Below are 18297 nucleotides of genomic sequence, written 5' to 3'. Positions count from 1 at the left end.
AGTGAGCATTTCTTTCTAAAGTAATCTCAGTACTGAGTACAGGGTCTGAAAATAGCACCAGCCACCCGCCGAATGCGGGTAAATTGTTGGCAGTGGAGGGTAAAATCGTCATGCCAAATCGTCAGGAAAAGCTAGGGATGGTATTAGAGAATCGGTTCCCACTGAGAACCGGTTCATAGTTGTTTGATTCCTTGGCATCTCATGCCTCTGTAACTATCGATTGCTCTTATTGATGCCTTCCGGAGGGATTATGGCCCGTTAAACTAACTTCCTAAGACCATCTCTCAGCAGTTTATAATACATCATTACTACTAATGCCAAGATTTTTTTTAATCAAAGCAAATATTTAAATGGAAATACAATTATTTATTTACTAATCATTTGAATTGTGTGTTTTAATGCAAACCACTATAGATGACAATAACAAAGTACAGAACTGTGTACAGTACCCTCCCTCCCCCCAACACACTGGAATTTACCATACATGTAATGTTTTCTTTGTAAAATATCTCAAACATTGAGTGACCTCAGATCTAAAATGTTATTCCTATTCCTATATTTAGTGCAGAAATTTCAAAAGTGGCGGTTAAAATTTCTGAGTGGCAGACACAAAAGAAATACTTGCCCGCCAAAGTGGCAGGCAGTAAAAAAAAAGTTGATTTCAGACCCTGACTGAGTATATGAAAGCATGCCATTTCTGCTTTCAACAAATTTGTATTTTCAGTGGAATGGTAACCTGCTGGCTTAGGAAGAGAAAGTTTGTGTACTTGATATTGCAGTTAGCTGCGCTTGCTCGATTTTCCTGTTTCAAGTGTTGAAACAGTAATTTGCACGTTTTTGTATTCAGAAATGGGCTGGTGGCTGTGTGTGGATCGGGCTGAGTGGATCACAGTCATAGAAATTGATGTTACTGTTAAAAACTATAAAACATTTCTCTCTGACAGATAGTATGCCATGATGCACATATTAATCCACATAAAGCCAGTGTCAACAATGCAGTCTCTCAGATTTAGGTTGCATCAGTGATTATTTTACAGGTAGCCATGCAGAAAGTCACTCCCCAAGAACTTATATGCAGGCCTTTTCCAGACTAGCTCCTTTCTGATGCCCAATTTCAAGTGCAAGGCAAAATTAGCAAATGAGTCAACCCCCCCCGCCCCATTCTCTGTCTCTCTCTCTCTCTCTGTTTCCTCCTCCGTGTCTCTCGTGTGCCTGTTGCCATGGTGATACGACACGCAAGCAGAGGAGGTCAGATGAGACGGAATGGAGGGGGCTGGAGGTGGCTGTGATAGAGGGCGGGCTGCCTAATAAACCACAATTTTAACAGATGAATTGTTTAATATTTTGTAGCAATACGGCATCGGCGGAGGCCCAGAGTTCGTTTGTCACTGGAGAATTGGCTTTCTTTCTTTAGCTGCCACAAGCGTCATGGTGATACCTTAACCCTCTGCAGTACCTCCCCAGCATGTCAACTAGTTGCCTCTCTCAGCAGGCTTGCCCCTGTGAAATCAGACATTTAAGTCTTCGCTCTCATCCTGCAGATATAACAGAGGGGACAGTGGTTTACTATGGCACTTCTGTGACTCAAAAGAAAGGTAGCAAAGGCTATATAATCAAAGCTCATTTCACAAAAGGGACTATGTATTTATATCATTCATATTCATAGGCACATCTGTTGTCTGAGATGGATCCTGTAGTCTACGTTGCAGACATGGTACTGCTGCTTTCTTTTTGATTCATTCATCAGGTCCTTAGAAGAACTTTTTACCATTCCAACTGATTGGTGAAGAAAAGTGACAAAATGTAACCAGTCAGGGCACTGAGAAAGTGCCTTTTGAAGCTATATTCATCTCAATAAGTCAAAAAACTGATTATCAGCAGAGCAGAGCAGGCCTAGTCTTAAAGAGGATATACTAGGAAACAAGACTCAGTCAAAACCGAGTATATGGCTGGACCGTGTATGGTCAGTCTGTGAATTATGGCTAAATTGTTTTACGAATAGTCAGTGGTCATGTCTATAATGTTAGATCCAGCGCTACATGACCTGGTGGACATGTAGCATGTTTCAAACCGGAAACAACATGGCGGCCTGCTCGTTAACTTTGTTATTCCGTTTAAGGAGTCCACCAAAATCTACTTCTGAAAACATATTAAGCGACAAATAGGCTATGCCCGGGCTGCATCTCATTTCATGTAAGAGCTGGATTGCCTAGTTTGACAGCTTGGTCCAACCTTCGTGAGCCGGATGCGTCACGCTGGACGGACTCATTTGCATAACGGACTGTTCCCCGCCTTTTCATTTTGAAAGAGCAGCGGCCAATGAGGAAACTCCAACACTCAACCAACCAATCGTGTAACTTCATCACTCAGTCACTCAGTGACAGACGTTTGCGTTTGTTTGGCCCCTGCGGTCCAGCCAAAAAGGTTCCTCACCAGTGCTAACTTTTTTATTTGTGACTGACCAAAGTTTCTGAATAAGCCATTATTGTGTTTTTGTCTGTGTGACACAGATGACAAGAGGTCAATCCTGAGTTTCATTTAGAGGAGCCAGTTATGTTTAATGCACAAACCAATCCAATAGGTTTTCAGTTGAGTATGTACATTGCATTAAAGCAGAAGGCTAAAGTACTTCTCAGAACTGCATTATTCATGCTTTTCTGACTACAGAATTTTTACTCAGAAATGTTTTTCCTGTTTTCATGCTTTTGTTCATCAGGGTTGGAACATTTTGATGGATAAGGACATGTTGCCTTGGTTATGAATTATTTTGAAGTGAATAGAGCACAGTTTGTTTTTTCCTTTTTCCAACATTGTGCTGTATTAAAGAAAACACTGAAAATATGTTAGTTAATCCTCTAACTAGACATGTCTATTATCTTAATTTATTTTTTACTTTATTTTTTAAAACCTTTATCTTTTCTTTTCTTTGTTTTAAGTTTTGAGCACTTAATGACAAACATTCAACTCTTACTATTTAAACCCTTTATATTTCTTTATTACCCTCACTGGACTGGTGACATTACTTTACTGCGTGTGGGGCAATTCCACTGAATTCAAGGCAAAAGTTACCCTACCTTAATTCCCTGTTTGTATCATAATTAGTTAAGAAATGATACATCATTTCACTGCTACTGGAACTATAGACCAAGTTATTGTCTTTTGGTGTATGGGCACAAAAAAGGCAGCTTAAAGGTGCAATGTGTAATACCTGGCCACATGCTCCAAACCAATAGGGGGCAGCATTTCCTCTACTACTGGGTCCATAAAATCTAAATTCACAGTCATCAGTTTAAAAAAAGCCAACTGCTAACTAACGACAAAGCAAGAATTTGCAAAACTTTGACCAAACTACTGAAACTTTTGAAAGCAGGCAAAATGAACTGTCTTATAATCTTCACGTGTGGCGTCGGCCTATAGTTAACATTGACCATCTGTGTGTTTGTACGGTCTGTGTATGATTTGATATATTCTTTTTTTGACTAAGTCCAAAGTGACAAAAACGAGAAAACAACTTGTGTGATGGCTGTGTAGCAGCTAGCGCAAACCCCAGCGCAGGGAGTCACAGCAGGCTTTGGCCAGCGGCAGCGCTGGGTCTAACCTGTGTAACGGCTGCAACAGAAAGTTTGCTGATCCGGTGGGGAAGTCCCCCCAGGATCAGACCCCCGGCACTAGGGTTTGAGCTAGCTGAATTTGAGTTGCTACAGCCACTAACTGAAGGTCTGTCTCCCCGAGCTGCCGCCTGCTCTCTGCCGGAGGACGTAGTCTTCTGGTGGCGGCGGGGAGGACAAAACGAAAATACAAGTTGTTTTCTCGTTTCTTCCACTTTGGATTTAATCCAATGAACAAACTATCAAAACATACACTGCCCGTGAACCCTCCGTCCAAAGCTGTGTTCAACTTGTTAATATAAAAAATATACAATGCATTATTTAGTTTTTCTGTTTTTCGTCTGAATTTAAAAAACAGAAATAAAATAATGCATTGTATATAAGTTTATCCTGTTATCAAACAAACAATGAACACAATGGACGGAAGGTACACGGACCATATAGAGACCCTGTACCTTCAATGTAACTGACAAGCCCTCTGGGACTGGGGGCAGACTGGACGCTACAGTGACTCACCTTTGCCTCTCGAGGTACAAGTGCTATCACAAGACAAAAATTCTGGCCATATCTTACACGATGCACCTTTTAACATATTCTTCCCTTCAGGTTTTCCAGCCTCCCTGTCAGTCTGTCAAATCAGCCCTCTCCTTGCCTGCCAGGTTTCTCTCTCTGGGCTTGTAGAGGGAGAGATCAGTGATGACTTTTAGCATTTTTTCCTCTCTGAGTAATTTCCCCTCTGACCTTTTCCTTACAGAAACAAATCATCGTGGACCCCCTGGCGTTTAGCGAGGAGCGCTTTCGTCCCTCCCTGGAGGAGCGCCTCGAGAGCATTATCAGCGGTGCTGCCCTCATGGCTGACTCTTCCTGCACACGCGATGACCGCAGGGAGCGCATAGTGGCCGAATGCAATTCTGTGCGCCAGGCTCTCCAGGACCTTCTGTCTGAGTACATGGGCAATGTAAGTGTCTTACCTTTCCATTTCATACTTCTTGTCACCACATCCTACATCTGTATCATCAACACAACAGCTCTGTTAATTTCATTTTGCCTTTATCGGACAGTTGGACAGAACAATGTAATATCAAAAGACCTACAAAAGTCTAAAAAATTATTAATTTATGAGGTCTTGATTTCAGCAGAGATAAACTTAGAAAACACAACTAAGCATTACCTCTATGTTGAACCTAATAAATACTTTTTAGATGAAGTTAACTTGCTTTACAAATACTGTCATGCTTAATACTATGATCCAAGTGAATCCTAGTACTTACTTGTACAAAGCCCTGTGAAAAAATCCTAGCGTTAGAGTTTTCATCCACCTAATTACTTACCTTGCTTTATGTCCTTGAGACAAATATCAAGAGTCATCTAATTCTAAACAGATTCTGTTCCCACCCAATATCTACTTGTGTGCTGTTATGCTTACAAGTACTGACTTACTGTTACATAACCTGTGTTGAGAGAGTTAATGTTGTTTGAGGACAAATGAAAGTCCCTCTCTCAGGTCATTGTCTTGATAATAGCACCACCCTGCCTTTTACATGTCATGATTAATCTATGGAAATTTACACCGTCACTGTGCCTCGAAATAAATTCAGTATACAGGGCTGCAATCAACAGTGTCTCTTGGCAATCAGGTCTTTGTAATTTACATATAACTTGACTCAGTGAAATTGAACCACCGTCATTGTTAGGTTGTACATTGCTCAAAAAGTGATGAGCCACTCGTATTAGATTTATGGAGCAGATTATGGAGAGAAAGTCTTTCGGGGACACCCCATTGGCTGTGGGTCCACTTGGGTGCATACTGTGGATGCAGGCTGGGATGTGGCTTGAATAGATACATTTGTTTGTAAGATAAATGTTACTATTAAGCTATTTGTTAATATCAAAATTAGATTGATTTTGTTACAGTGCATAGTTGATAATATTCTTGCTTCAGTTTACAGACAAAAAATACTCTGCAGTAGAATCAGTCTGTCTGCTTCTCAGCTTGTCTTCTCAGCCCCCAACAAGCTCTACCCATGAAATGCTTCAGGCTATAAATTGTCAGGTTCGGGCCGTAGCTGGGGTTAGGCTCTGCAAATTCCAGAAAAAGGAGATGGGGTTTGTATACGCAAGAACATAGAAGAAGGTCTGCCTGGGAGGCTCACCCAGGGCCCAAATTCCCCTGGGCAACCTCCAGTGGAAACCCAAGCCCTAGGCACACTTCTTAATTGCCTCTGTGACTAGTAGTCTGTGTGACATGTGTGCTTTTTAACTGGAGTGGTAGTTTGCTGGTTTTGATGTGGACTGTTAGTGTTTGATCTAGTTTGATTTTAAGCCGCTCTGTGGTGGTACTTAAATTGGGATGGCTGCTGCTGCCGTTGTTGGAGTTTTACACAGTCAGTGAATGCTACTCCTCTAAAACTGAACGGCGAGCCGGATACAGCATTTTCAATGGCATGTCGGAGGCCCCAATTAACCTCGTCATTTCAAGTGTCTCATATCCAGATAAAATCCAGATGAGATTTGAGGCACTTCACACTTAGCCACATTTATGAGTCTCTGTAGATTAAAATATGTCTTTGTTTTCGTGGGCTACATGCAAACCAGAGTCAACTCTCCTCTAGTCCAGAAGGAGAGGTAATGCACTTGAAGCTGTTTGGTAACTGCCAAATAGCCTGAAGAAGGAATACCTCCTACACTTTAACAGTTTAGCTAGCCTTGTATTTGATCATTTGTGTAGAAATCGCTGGAGACTTTTTTTTTTCTCCATGTTGCTTTAATGAGACAGCAGAATTGACTGAAGTTAGCCATTGTTCTCTGTTATCACAAAGACAGAGCAGACAGACCATGGATGTCAAATCAGACAGTGAGTGTGTATTTCCAGAGACTGCTTACACTGTCATAGTTGCACTATGGGAGGATAAAACATGGCGTATGTGCCATGGAGAGATGGACTCATTTGCACCTTTTCAACATGTGGCTACAATGTGTCAGATTACCTTGGATTTCAATCAGTCTTGAGTGCTCTGCGGATACATTTAAATGTAGACTTTTAGAGATCTGATAGCTATCCAATCTGCATTAAGTGAGGTATTAGGTTTAAAAGCCGTTGGTGTGATTCTGAGAAACACAGATGGTCTGTCCTATTTTGTTGTTAAATAAGCTTTTATGTCACTGAAATCAACATCACTTTTCAATAGTGAGAGTAGTAATTGGGCAACTATCCAATGACATAAAATACTCTTCCTTTCAACCCAAATATATGAACTTCGCTGGAGTCCTACCTGTCAGGGGTTTAATTTTCCAACCACTCAGCTAAATAAATCAAGTCCTTTTTCTCTAGTTGACAGTAGATACCATTATTTCTCTAGAACAGTACTGTAATAAAAAAAACGTTTAGGCCTTTACACTTTGTAACAACACAAATTGTGCAAAAAGTGAAAGTAAATTGCTATTCTGCTTTATTTACTTTCTCTTTTACATTTCAATTACACTCAAAGTCTGAATCCATTCTACACTGTTAAATCCACTTAGAGTCCATCTTGATTTGAAGTCTGTCCTTGAAATCTACAAAGTCAATGTTTATTGTGTAATCAAAGGATCAGTGAAGTACCTGATTGTATATTATTGTCATATCCCTTCAAAAATATGTTCATCAGTGTAACTTAAAAATGGAGTTTCAGCAACAGGAGATATGCGGTTGTGTTGTCACTGTTTAATTGGGAGCTTATGTTCATTTTGAGGCATACATTTTGACCATCCCAGGTAATTGGAGAAAGCACTGGATTGTTTTCTATTAGTTCAGTATTAGGATTTTTGTTCCTGTTACTAGAACTTCCCCAAGAGATCATTTCAGTAGAACATCTTGCTCTGGCGAGGGCTTATGTTAAGGAAGCAACAGTGAAACTTAGAAACTCTTTTCCAAACGTTTTTCCATTCTGTCCATCAACTGCTGTAATTTTCTGTTACATTATGTTCCCATGTGCCCATTTCTGAGTCAGACTTTTTCTTTTCTCTGTTTGGAAACAGCTCTTTTTAACCACCCCTGAATATCCTCCATGTAACAGCAGAATTTCAATGTGAGCTAGTCACCCAGAGAGATTTCGTTGCTGTGGTGATGCCTTATTTATTACCATCTATGAGCTTGAACTTTATCTGTTTTCTGCTGTTCTTGCTGTCTGTTAGAGGTAAAATCATAAAGTGCACGGCTCTCCCATTTCATTAGAGAAATGTTACAGTGGTCCTGTGGCTGTAATGGATGTCTGGCCAGGCAGAGTGAGATAGCAGTACAGGTTCTAACTCTCACACACACAGCAGTAATTCTGCCAGAGCACACATGTCTTAACAATGCAAATGCTGCAAATTGATTTCCAATTTGTGCAAGTACCTGCTATAGGCTTCAATGGTGACGGCTAATTTTAGCATGTCCGGCTAACTTGCTTACTACCTATAGTGATAACCCTCCTAATTACAGTATTTTGTGGGTCCGTAGGTTATATTATAGATTGGCCAATTTACCATCTGCTGCATGGTGGCCCGGCCAGGTTTTTTTGCTATAGCAGAGAATTGGGCAATGTCCTAACTAAGCCTGCCTGTTTAATAAATGGGTAAATCTGCACCTAAAAATAATCTGTGTCTTCTTGGACCTTGACCAAACTCTTCATGCAATGTCACTCAAATATTTTCAGTAGGTTTTGAGGGATTCTGTTAAACAACAGACAAACATACGGGACCAAAAACACGACCTCTTTGGCAGATATGATAACTACATATCAAGGATGTTCTTAAATATTTACGACAGTTGCAGTAACTCTGCAGTTTGGAGAAAATGGCTTTGTTTCAGTATGGCAAAGTAGTATTTTGTAGTATTACAGTAGTAGTTTGGCTCAGTTAGGTAGTCCTTGGGGGCAAGTATTTGATACTAAAATATACATTCATGGCTAAATCTGTGTTTGAGAAATAGAATAATGGTACAGACTTTTGACAAGCTGGTAGATATAACATGTGTAACCTGATAATTGTTACGTCAGTTGAGTCAGTGACTGTTGACAAAAAATGTTTGATTTGATAGCAGCTCAGTCACAAAACCCTTTTTTGTATGTGTGTTTTCACTGGACATTGACAGACAAAATAACAAGCAGTCAGATGTCAACTAAGTTTACACGTCATTTTCTCTCAATATTGTCCTGTCCGTGCTCCGCCATCACAGCCATGGTTTGCTCTCATTGCTCATCCAGAACACTGCCAGTTTATTTTAAGGTTCAGGCCATTCAAGCCGCATCTCTGGTTTGCTTCAAAACAAGTTTTCTCCTTGACTGGACTCCTCCATGCCACTCATGTAGCCCTGTATGACTTGCGAACTTAGATTTACAGAGGAACACATCTCATCACCGCAGTGACGATGAGTGGATATGACAGGGATTTGGTTACTCATTTGGCCAGATGAAGGAAACCGATGAGAAGCATAATATGTCTTTGTTCACCTTTTGCATTTCATGGCCTGGAATAGCCTCTTAGGACTGTGGCTGACATGCAGTCAGCATAGTGCGATAGCTGGCGTCTCGACCCGGTGCCTTAAACCAATAGCAGGCAAGGTGACAGGTAACCTGACTGTATCTGTGATTAAGCTTGACAGACTAAACAAACCTCACATTGGCTTGATGAAGATGTGTGTGCTCTCAGTCTAAAGCAGAGCTGTAGAGGTGCGATGAAATATGTAATTCATGCAGGAAAGGAAAGGCCCTCCTTGTGCAGAGTTTACACTACAAGGCCATACTTACTGACTTGGCTCTGTGTTTTGATGGCCATGATTTTGTCCTCATATTATTCTGATTTAGGGCTGGGTGATATGGCAATACTAGGGCTTTCCTCGACCAAAGTAATTCTTTGTTGACTAACACTCATACGATTTTGACTAATCAATTGATTTAATAGACAGCTCTGTCAAACTGAGTTTCTCCACAAAGAATCACACAAAAGCACCACTTTAAATCTTGTGTTTACCAGAGATGTGCTCATAAGTTTCTTAGAAATAAGTCATTCGGCATGAAAAAAGCATAGAAAAACGAACTGATTGACTTCTAATTGAATCTTAGTCGACTAAGACCAAGGTGACCGATTAGTCAACTAATCCACTAAGTGGAGCCCTAGACGATAAGTATTGTCAAATTGATATAAAAATGTCTATCGTATATATTTTTATGTATCGCAATGTCGAAAAACCAGTAGCCACACTGCGTTACAAAAATATTTACGTCATGTAGACAACGCTTTACATTCTGATCCTTGCACATGATAGTGAAGCTGGAGCGAACCATAGAGGTGCTGTTTTGCTAACATGGAGTATACAAAAATAGGCTTTACTATGTGGTTATTTCATAAAGACTATTTATTTTCTTGAATTACCAGAAAGCATGCTATATTGTTATCGAGATATAAAATGACCTATATCGGGATAGTAGATTTTGGCCATATCGCCCAGCTCTATTCTGATTGTAGAGGGAGCAGTGCAAGTCACAGTATGTTGCCATTACAGCATATGGGTATACACTCACAGTTGAGGCTGTTGGATGGACTCCCAACTCATTCTCTTTCTCTCTCCCATCCCTTCTGCTTCTTCAGGCCCTCCAGCTACAAGTTGTGTTCACCCCCCTTCTCAGTTTTTCTTCCTTTCCTTCAGACTCTTTGATAAACATTCTGTTGCACATCCTTACCACACCATCTTTTTAGTAAGAAATTTCAAGTATTGAAACTCGGGCTTTGTTCAAAATAATTCACTAACTCTTGGTGTTGCTGTGTCTGACCCATGCATCTCTCTTGAATAGCTTCTGGTGAATGGAATAAATTCTCTACGTTTTTAAAAGTTTTTTTACCAAGAAATTCTTAGATAATTTCCAAGTATTACATGACGCAGAAGAAAGTTATTGGAGTGGGTGAATACCTTTTTTTTATTTTTTAAAAAGATCAAATTCAATTCGATGCCATGGCAGAATTAAGGCTATGTCAAGACCATGATCCGATAAAACCGCTGTTCTAAACAGAGAAGACACACACATACACACTCTCTCCCTCACACAGCTAGCCTCTTAAAGAAGACTAGAGGACAAATCAGGTGATAGAAAAAAGGAGATATCAGACTCTTCTGCAGAGTATTCAATTGATAATTTCAAAAGTACTTTTGAATCAGCTCAGAAATAAACGTCTCCATGATTTATATAGAACAGGGATTAGACTAATAAAAGCAATTAGTACAATTTCCGTCTAATAGACTGTGGAACCTTTTTCCATTTTGTCTCAGAGCCAAGACGTCAGGTGTTTTTTTATTTAACATAATTTCTTTCTTTCTTTTTTTAAACATTGCCTTTATTTTTGTTAGATGTTATTTTTTTCTCTCATTTTGAACTTTCTAGGCAGTGTTTTAATGAACTTTCATATTGTACATTGATTGGAGAAGCAGCAGTACCCTTGGGTTGAACTGTTATCAGGGAAAGGAAGGCTGACCTTGAGATTTCTTCTTCAGAAATCTATTCTACGGGTGACATCATAGAGACCACGTCCATATTTCATACAGTCTATGGTTGACTGCTGTTGTGTTGTAACTGCTTTGGGGTCTATTCTTAATGTAAACATTAATATATTTAATATTAGAGGGTCCCTTGTACAATTTAATGCATTAGTTCCCTGAGAATCTCTTTCTTATCCAAGCAAAATTGGTATTGTAACTGAAATATCCAATCAATCAATCTAATCGTTTTGGGACCTTGTGAATCGGAATTGAAGCGAATCCAGTGGCGACACCCCGCCCTAGTGGATAATGTCTAAATATATAGAACAAATCAAGTTGTTGTATTTCTGGGATAAGGCCAAGTGTCATGTACTGTGTTATGATGATCATTTAACAAGACTAGAGCTTGTCTAATCAGCCAGTGAAGGGGCAAGGCGGGTGGGGGTAATGAAGCCCCGGCATACCATGGCCTCAATTATTCTATATTGTCACGACAGTTTGACATGACACGTGTAAAGTGTAACTGTTTCTGCCACTTTTTATTAATAATGCATCTCTACTTCCCAGCATCTGTCAGGCTTTTGTTTCACAGAAGATAGTGATGCCAGGTTGCTTTGACATATTGAGCTAGTGACATTTCAATTCCTTCAACTTGAAGTGATACATTATCATTTGGACCTGCATGAATAGAACTTGCCTGGCCACTGCAGTGGGATCCCTGCGTCTCCTTTCACTGACCTTTATGCTGTGCATCTCAATATAGTCCTCCCACTCTGAGCTCTTTAGCATTTCCCTTACACTTTGTTTTGTCATCGCTGAATCCCCTTTTCCTTTTGCTCCATCTTTGCAGTCTTTCCCTTCCCGTTTGTGTCCCTTTCTCTCTCGACAGCTCACTCTTTCCCCGACTTATGCTGTCATTTTGCCTTGGGCATCTACAGTGAGTGGCAGAATTTTGCTTTATCCCTATTCCTCTGTGCTTGCATAGTTCCTGCTCATTTTAAACACATTTTAGGTTGAGTGGATCTTGGATCATCTACCCTGCCTACCTGATCCTGAGCTATGTGCAATATAATAGAGAAAATCATGATTGGTTGCAAGTTAAAAACACCTGCACACCAAGTTAACCTCTATTGGGGTTACCAGTTGACATTTTACGTACACTTTTATTCGTGCTGGGACAAGTGTATAAAATGTTGGATATGATGTCAGTCCTTAAGGGTGAGAATATAGTGTACACCCAGGGCTAGAAAACTCAGACAATGTAGTGGAATGGTCCAATGGGGGTTTTCTAACCCATTCTTTTGGACCAGCGTGAAAGCAATTCAATTTATCTAGTTGTAATCTCATCTAAATGCATAGTTAAAACGAATTACAGTCCACGCAATGTAACAGGGAAAAGATTTAGTGTCTCCAAGCCTTTTCGTATATTTACAGCCTCAATAAAACATCCGTCTGTCAGTAACAGCCTGTCAACGTTTCCCAGACCTGGCCCTTGATCTTTTGCTGGTGAGTTCTGGGCTTTTTGATTGGCTTTGCTGGCAGGTAGATACGATTCGCCCTTTCCCCCCGCAACAGTTGAACAGGATAAAGAATGCCATGGCCTCATAACGACTGAAGTGTAACTTCCCCCTTTTTCACAGTTGTATGGGTGAATGAACTTCACCCAGCGGAAACATGCTCGCTCTTCATATAAGCTTGTCTGCTGCTTTTGGTAATGGCTGATTTTATTGGCAGATATGGCAACCTTTCTCTGTACAGGCTAATACATATGTATTTCTTCAGACTAATATTTAATTGTTTGCCTGTCTGAACTTTCCCCATTTTGTTTTACAGTCTGAGGCACAATGTGTTGTCACCACATAAAGCTGCAGCACTGATTTACGTATGCAATTTGCCTTCCATCCTAAAAAGCTCTCTGTTTTGGCCCATGGGATTACTTAATTCCTCCAGATATCCCTTTTGTGCACACATGGCAGATGTGATGCTGCAGAGCAGTATAATTCATCTCACACTCTTGTTTTGAATTGGAGTTTTATTACTCCGAAGAAGTGAGGAAAAGTAGTTTTGAAGGTTAAAAGGAAACCCTTTGATTCCCGTTCTCATATTTTCTGATATAGAAGTTGATGCATAGAAATATATTTTTTGTAAGCCTCAAGCCCTGGACTTCACTCCTCCCTTTATGTGATCCTCATATTTCAGCATTTCTTTTAGGTGGCTAAAATACATTTGACTGCTGCCCCTGTCCACAGCAGTACATTTGCTCCTGTGTCGGTTATCCTGCTTGTTTCTCCAAACTGGGGGTGTGCCGACCGCGGTCTACTGTTCACTGACTGTTGATTAGTACTATATCGGATATGAAAGATCTTTTTTTTTTAGAAAGTTGTGAAGTGTTTTGCAAAAATCATTCAGATAAAATATAATGCTGATTGAAAGCTCAAGCTCAATTGTCCGAAATTATAGAAGAAGTAGAAAAGAATATCTTATAATTAGCAAATCTTGTAATCGGTGACATAAAGTGGTATTTTACAAATTACAAATTTTCCTCACCAAATTATGATCAAATCCTTGTTTCTTATCTTCTGTGGGACTAGTTTATAAAGTACAGCAAAAATGTTAAAGCTAGGCTTCAAAAACATTTTGTTATATTAGTTGAAATTCTCCTTACGTCCTGACAGCAATTAATAAATCAAATGTGACAGGAAAAAAATGTATCTGTGGCAGGACTGTAATGTGTCTACCAGCGCGCACTATGCCCGTGCACTCGTTGTGCATCACCAGAGTTTTCCACAAGCTGCAAGCTTGACAGCTGTGAGTTCTAACAATAGCCATGTTTGTTGTTTACATTCAGTCATTCTGATATGTTTACACTGATCATAATAATCATTTTTGGAGAGTGGCTTTGGAGGGAGGCCTGAAGGGCTCTTGCTAGTTTCTCAAGATTACCAACCCTAGCTTTAAGACTCCCATCCAATAATGCTGGATAATTTCACATTGGTCATGTGTTTGAATAAGCCCCCATGTCACTTTTTCATAGTTGCATAACTTGGCCTTCTTGCTAGATTGGACCTAGTTACATTTCCATAATGCTTACCACACAGCTGAGGTCTGAATTGAATGCTGTCACATTAACATAAAGGGTACAGCATGCTAAAGATTAAACCATAACAATTTTTTTTGGCCACTTGGTAGCAGCTGAAATGAGCTGTAAAACATAAAAGTGACATATAATCACCTTTAACTTGATATGGCGAGCAGTCGTCTATTTACACATGGCACACATTGGGTTTTTAGAGCTTTTTGATGCTGATGAGTGGTTAGAGAAACCGTAACGTTGTGGGCTGGAAAACCAATACAATGACATGCTATAAAGCTCTGTAGAGCCGAGGGGAACTGCAGAACCAGGTGATAATTTTCTGTTGGTTCATTCACATACAAGTAGTCGTGTGATTGTTAATATTAAAAAGAACATTATAGTCTCTTTAAATAAAGCGAGAGATATTCAGTGTTCTTTTGGTCCGCCTTCTCAGGGGCATTGTAAATGCCATTGTAATAAATTAAATAAGCAAAAGCATTTTTATGCTGAATATTGTTACACTTTCTGAGTCTGTTTCTCAGTCAGATAAGTAAGATAAGAAAACCTGAGTTAGAATCTGCAGTTTGCAGATGTGTTTAGCCAGTGAATGACAGTGGCTTGAAGGTGAGGTAGACTGAATTGAAGAGAAGTGAGCTGTGATGGATATCTCTGAATGGGAGGCACACCACATCTATGCATGTTTTAACACATGCACACACGTTTGCACAGATACTCAGCTGTTGCAAGTCCCTTTAATTTCATCAGACATACCACTGCCCTTGGCAACAGGAAATTACTTTTCACAAATCTGATATTATATTGAATTAAATGACAAAGGAGAATGGGGGTTTCTTTACTATATTATATTATTAACCAAATAAAATAAAAATATCCATATTTCTTTTCCTGCTTTTCCAACATGAGTGCATTCAACACTCGAGATGTTTAGTGTTCATTTGTTATACCATTTAACAATATCCATCCAGCCATAACCTATATCCTGTTCAGGGCCGAGGGGAGTTGAGCCTATCCAAGCATACATTCAGGGAGATGCAGAGTACACCATGGACAGGTCATCACTCTATCACTGCGCATATGTATACAGGCAAACACTTTCACGCCGGGGGGAAGTCTGTGTTTCCTGTTCACCTGACCTGCATGCCTTTGAACTGAAAGACACCCCAGCAGACATGTGGAGAACATGCAGATTCAAATCCCAGTGTGCATTTGAACGAAATTCGATTTAGCTGTCAGATAACAATGCAAAGTGTTTGTAATCGGGCAGTTTGCAGAGGTATTCGTATATAATGTATCAATATTTACTGTCATCCATTTATTTTGTACAGAAAACGTGTGTCTAGACTTGAGGTGGAGCTGTTAGAGCTGTTACTTAAAGCAAGTGCTTGTATTTTATTTAATGATGTATCACATTTTGACCCATTTGCCTATAACTTGAGAGCATTGCTTTCTGGGTAGGAGGCAGCAATGTCAGACTTGCCATCTGGAGTGCCTGGATTGTTCTTATTTTGCCTCTTTTTAACTGAGTCGACGCATCACGAAGAGGGAAACAAAAGCTAGAACAAATCTAAATAACTAAGGTCTGACAGCGACGTGATTTGTGAGCCGCTGGCTGATGCCATCAGTCGTTAGGGGCGAACGATTCTCCAAATCCACGGTTCAGTTTAGACCTTGATTTATGAGCCATGGTAGAGTAACATTACAGATTGGGGCTGTGAATAGACATCTGTTAGCAAACACTGCCACTTCCTGTATAAGATGCTTTGTTTAAACTGCAATCTCAGGTAAATTAGCGGCCATCCTGAGAGCTCCGCCTCGTAACGTAACGAGAATTCAACAGGTTGCTGGAGGCTGCGGTTGTGGTGGCAGCGGGTTGGGGGGTTTCGATCTCGGTTTCAGAAACGTTACATCCCTATCGGTCATGGATGCTGTCAGTATGAACACTCAGTCTTTATAGGTGATAGCAATGCTCTTTTACAGTTGGCTCATTAGTTTTTGCTTTCAAGTGTTTATGCTCAGATGTTTGTTAACATAATGTCTACTCTCTTGCACCTTGTAGCATTAATCTTTAAAGTTGTGTCAATGTGCTGTTGCTTTTAAGAACGGAGTTTGCAGATGTCGCTTTCGTTGTTCCTGAGCTCAACAGTAATTGCATCAACACCTTTTACATTGCTTGCTAGGATAATCACAGCTGTATTTGCTGTATAGACAACTTTAATCGTGTCTTAAATGCCTTTTAAATTATGTATAGTTGTGTTCAAGAATTGTTTTGTGTCCGGGTCTGTCACTGACTTTACTCTTACTCTTGGTATGAGGAATGATACATTTATTAAGAATGCAAAGAACAAAGATTTGGATGGCCAAAATGCTCTTTTTTTGTTTGAAATGCGAAATTTGTATTTTCTCCAAAAAGATCCACTTGGATCCCCCAATGATATGGAATGGCTTTAAATGTGTTGAAGCTTCTGCATACGATATTCAGAGCATTGACATGGTTACAAACAACTATGTAACTATAGATAATGTATATTCGGGAGGTATTGCTGATGAGAGTCCAGATCAATATATCCTCTCTAGGAAGCATTAACTAGATTTATTGGAGGCCTCATACTGAGTATGTGAAGCACACATGGGCTCTGAGTCCTTGAACCCTGCAGAGAGTACTGAGTCCATGTAGTCAGACTCATCAGTTTAGTGCCTCCCCCACCTGGGTACACTCGGCAGGTTAATTACTGAGGCTTGCTTTCTGTTGGCCTCATCAAAAAAGAGCAGGTAAAAGTGAAGTGGTTCTTACAGTTGGATAGCCTTGTCAGCCTATATTCCTCGCAATGTTTGCATCTTTGGAAACTCTAAACTGCTTGATGTACAGTAAGTTGCCTTCAGATAACGTAGACGTATCAGTAAACTTAACTGCATACCTAAAGGCTTTAATGGAGACTGTTGTTATCTTTCATTTGAGCACATTAGGCTTGTTATGTGGACTTTCTGACACATTGGAAAAGCTAGGATTAGAGATTTCTTGGTAGAGTTGTTGTGTTTTGGTCCCCAATCTGATCAGAGTCATGAAATATTAAGTATTTGCCTGTACTAAGTCCAGATCTGATGTAATACCAACGTTATACAGTTGTGCAGTATACACTAAAATCACTAAAACCAGTCCAGTAAAAAAAAATGTTTGGCAGAGGAAAAAACAAGTTTCTTTCTAAATTTTTTATAGAACCCTATTGGGGCGTCTGTGGCTCATGAGGTAGAGCAGGTCCTCCACTAATCGGAGGATGAAGGGTTCGATCCCCGGCTCCTCCAGTCTGCATGTCGAATTGTCCTTAGGCAAGATACTGAACCCCAAATTGCTCCTGAAGGCTGTATGTGAATGGGCATTTGATTAGATCCTGATGTTGGCACCTTGCATGGCAGCCTCTGCCATCAGTGTATGAATGTGTGTGTGAATGGGTAAATGCTGGCATGTAGTGTAAAGCGCTATGAGTGGTCAGAAGACTTGAAAGGCGCTGTATAAATGCAAGTCTATTTACCATTTAGGGGGTAAGCAAAATATTGCAGCTTGATATTTCTTAATACAACATTGTGAAAACACTAAGGTTGGGCGATTGCTTCAATTTTCTTATCATCCGATCGAAGTTATTTGAGATCGCCGATGGGCGGCGGGAGTGGGATGGGGATTTTGAATAATACAAGAGTGCGGACATTTTATTTAAAATATTTAAGGATTAAAATAATCAAATAGCCATGTCTCCTCTATAAAAACGTCTCCCTTTTGAAAGTCTGTCTGTGCTTGGTGTGACAATAACACAGCATCATGTTCTATTTAACATTATTATCTCACAATCCAAATCATATCTATAATGTTAACTACTCCTATGGGGCACAGAGCAAAGTTTTGATGAGCAGGCATATGGAGAACGGAGATGCGCTGTGTCAGATCCATGAAAAAGGATTTAAAATTCATTCATCATTCGTGCTGATTAACAGGGCTCAGCTGGCGGACAAGCCACTCCACCAGAAACATCTCTAGATGCACAAGAGGGTGCAGATTCTAGAGATCATTTTTTATAACATCTTACTGATAGTAAGTTAGTTAAAATTGCCTT

At 40.0% G+C, this 18297-nt stretch overlaps 1 protein-coding gene across 5 annotated transcripts in view; it reads left to right on the top strand.

The window, feature by feature from the left end:
• Window positions 1-18297, top strand: part of ctnna1 (catenin (cadherin-associated protein), alpha 1) — a 93469-nt gene that overhangs the window by 17070 nt on the left and 58102 nt on the right. For all 5 annotated transcript variants that reach the window (XM_074648230.1, XM_074648232.1, XM_074648229.1 and 2 more), the window contains exon 7: window positions 4363-4566. In XM_074648230.1, the coding sequence (XP_074504331.1) occupies window positions 4363-4566 (204 nt within the window). The remainder of the gene's footprint in view (window positions 1-4362; window positions 4567-18297) is intronic.

The sequence above is a fragment of the Sebastes fasciatus genome, chromosome 10 (assembly GCF_043250625.1).
Source record: "Sebastes fasciatus isolate fSebFas1 chromosome 10, fSebFas1.pri, whole genome shotgun sequence".
NCBI lineage: Eukaryota > Metazoa > Chordata > Actinopteri > Perciformes > Sebastidae > Sebastes > Sebastes fasciatus.
The sequence above is the reverse complement of the archived record's forward strand: the minus strand, read 5'-3'. Positions and strand labels throughout refer to the sequence as shown.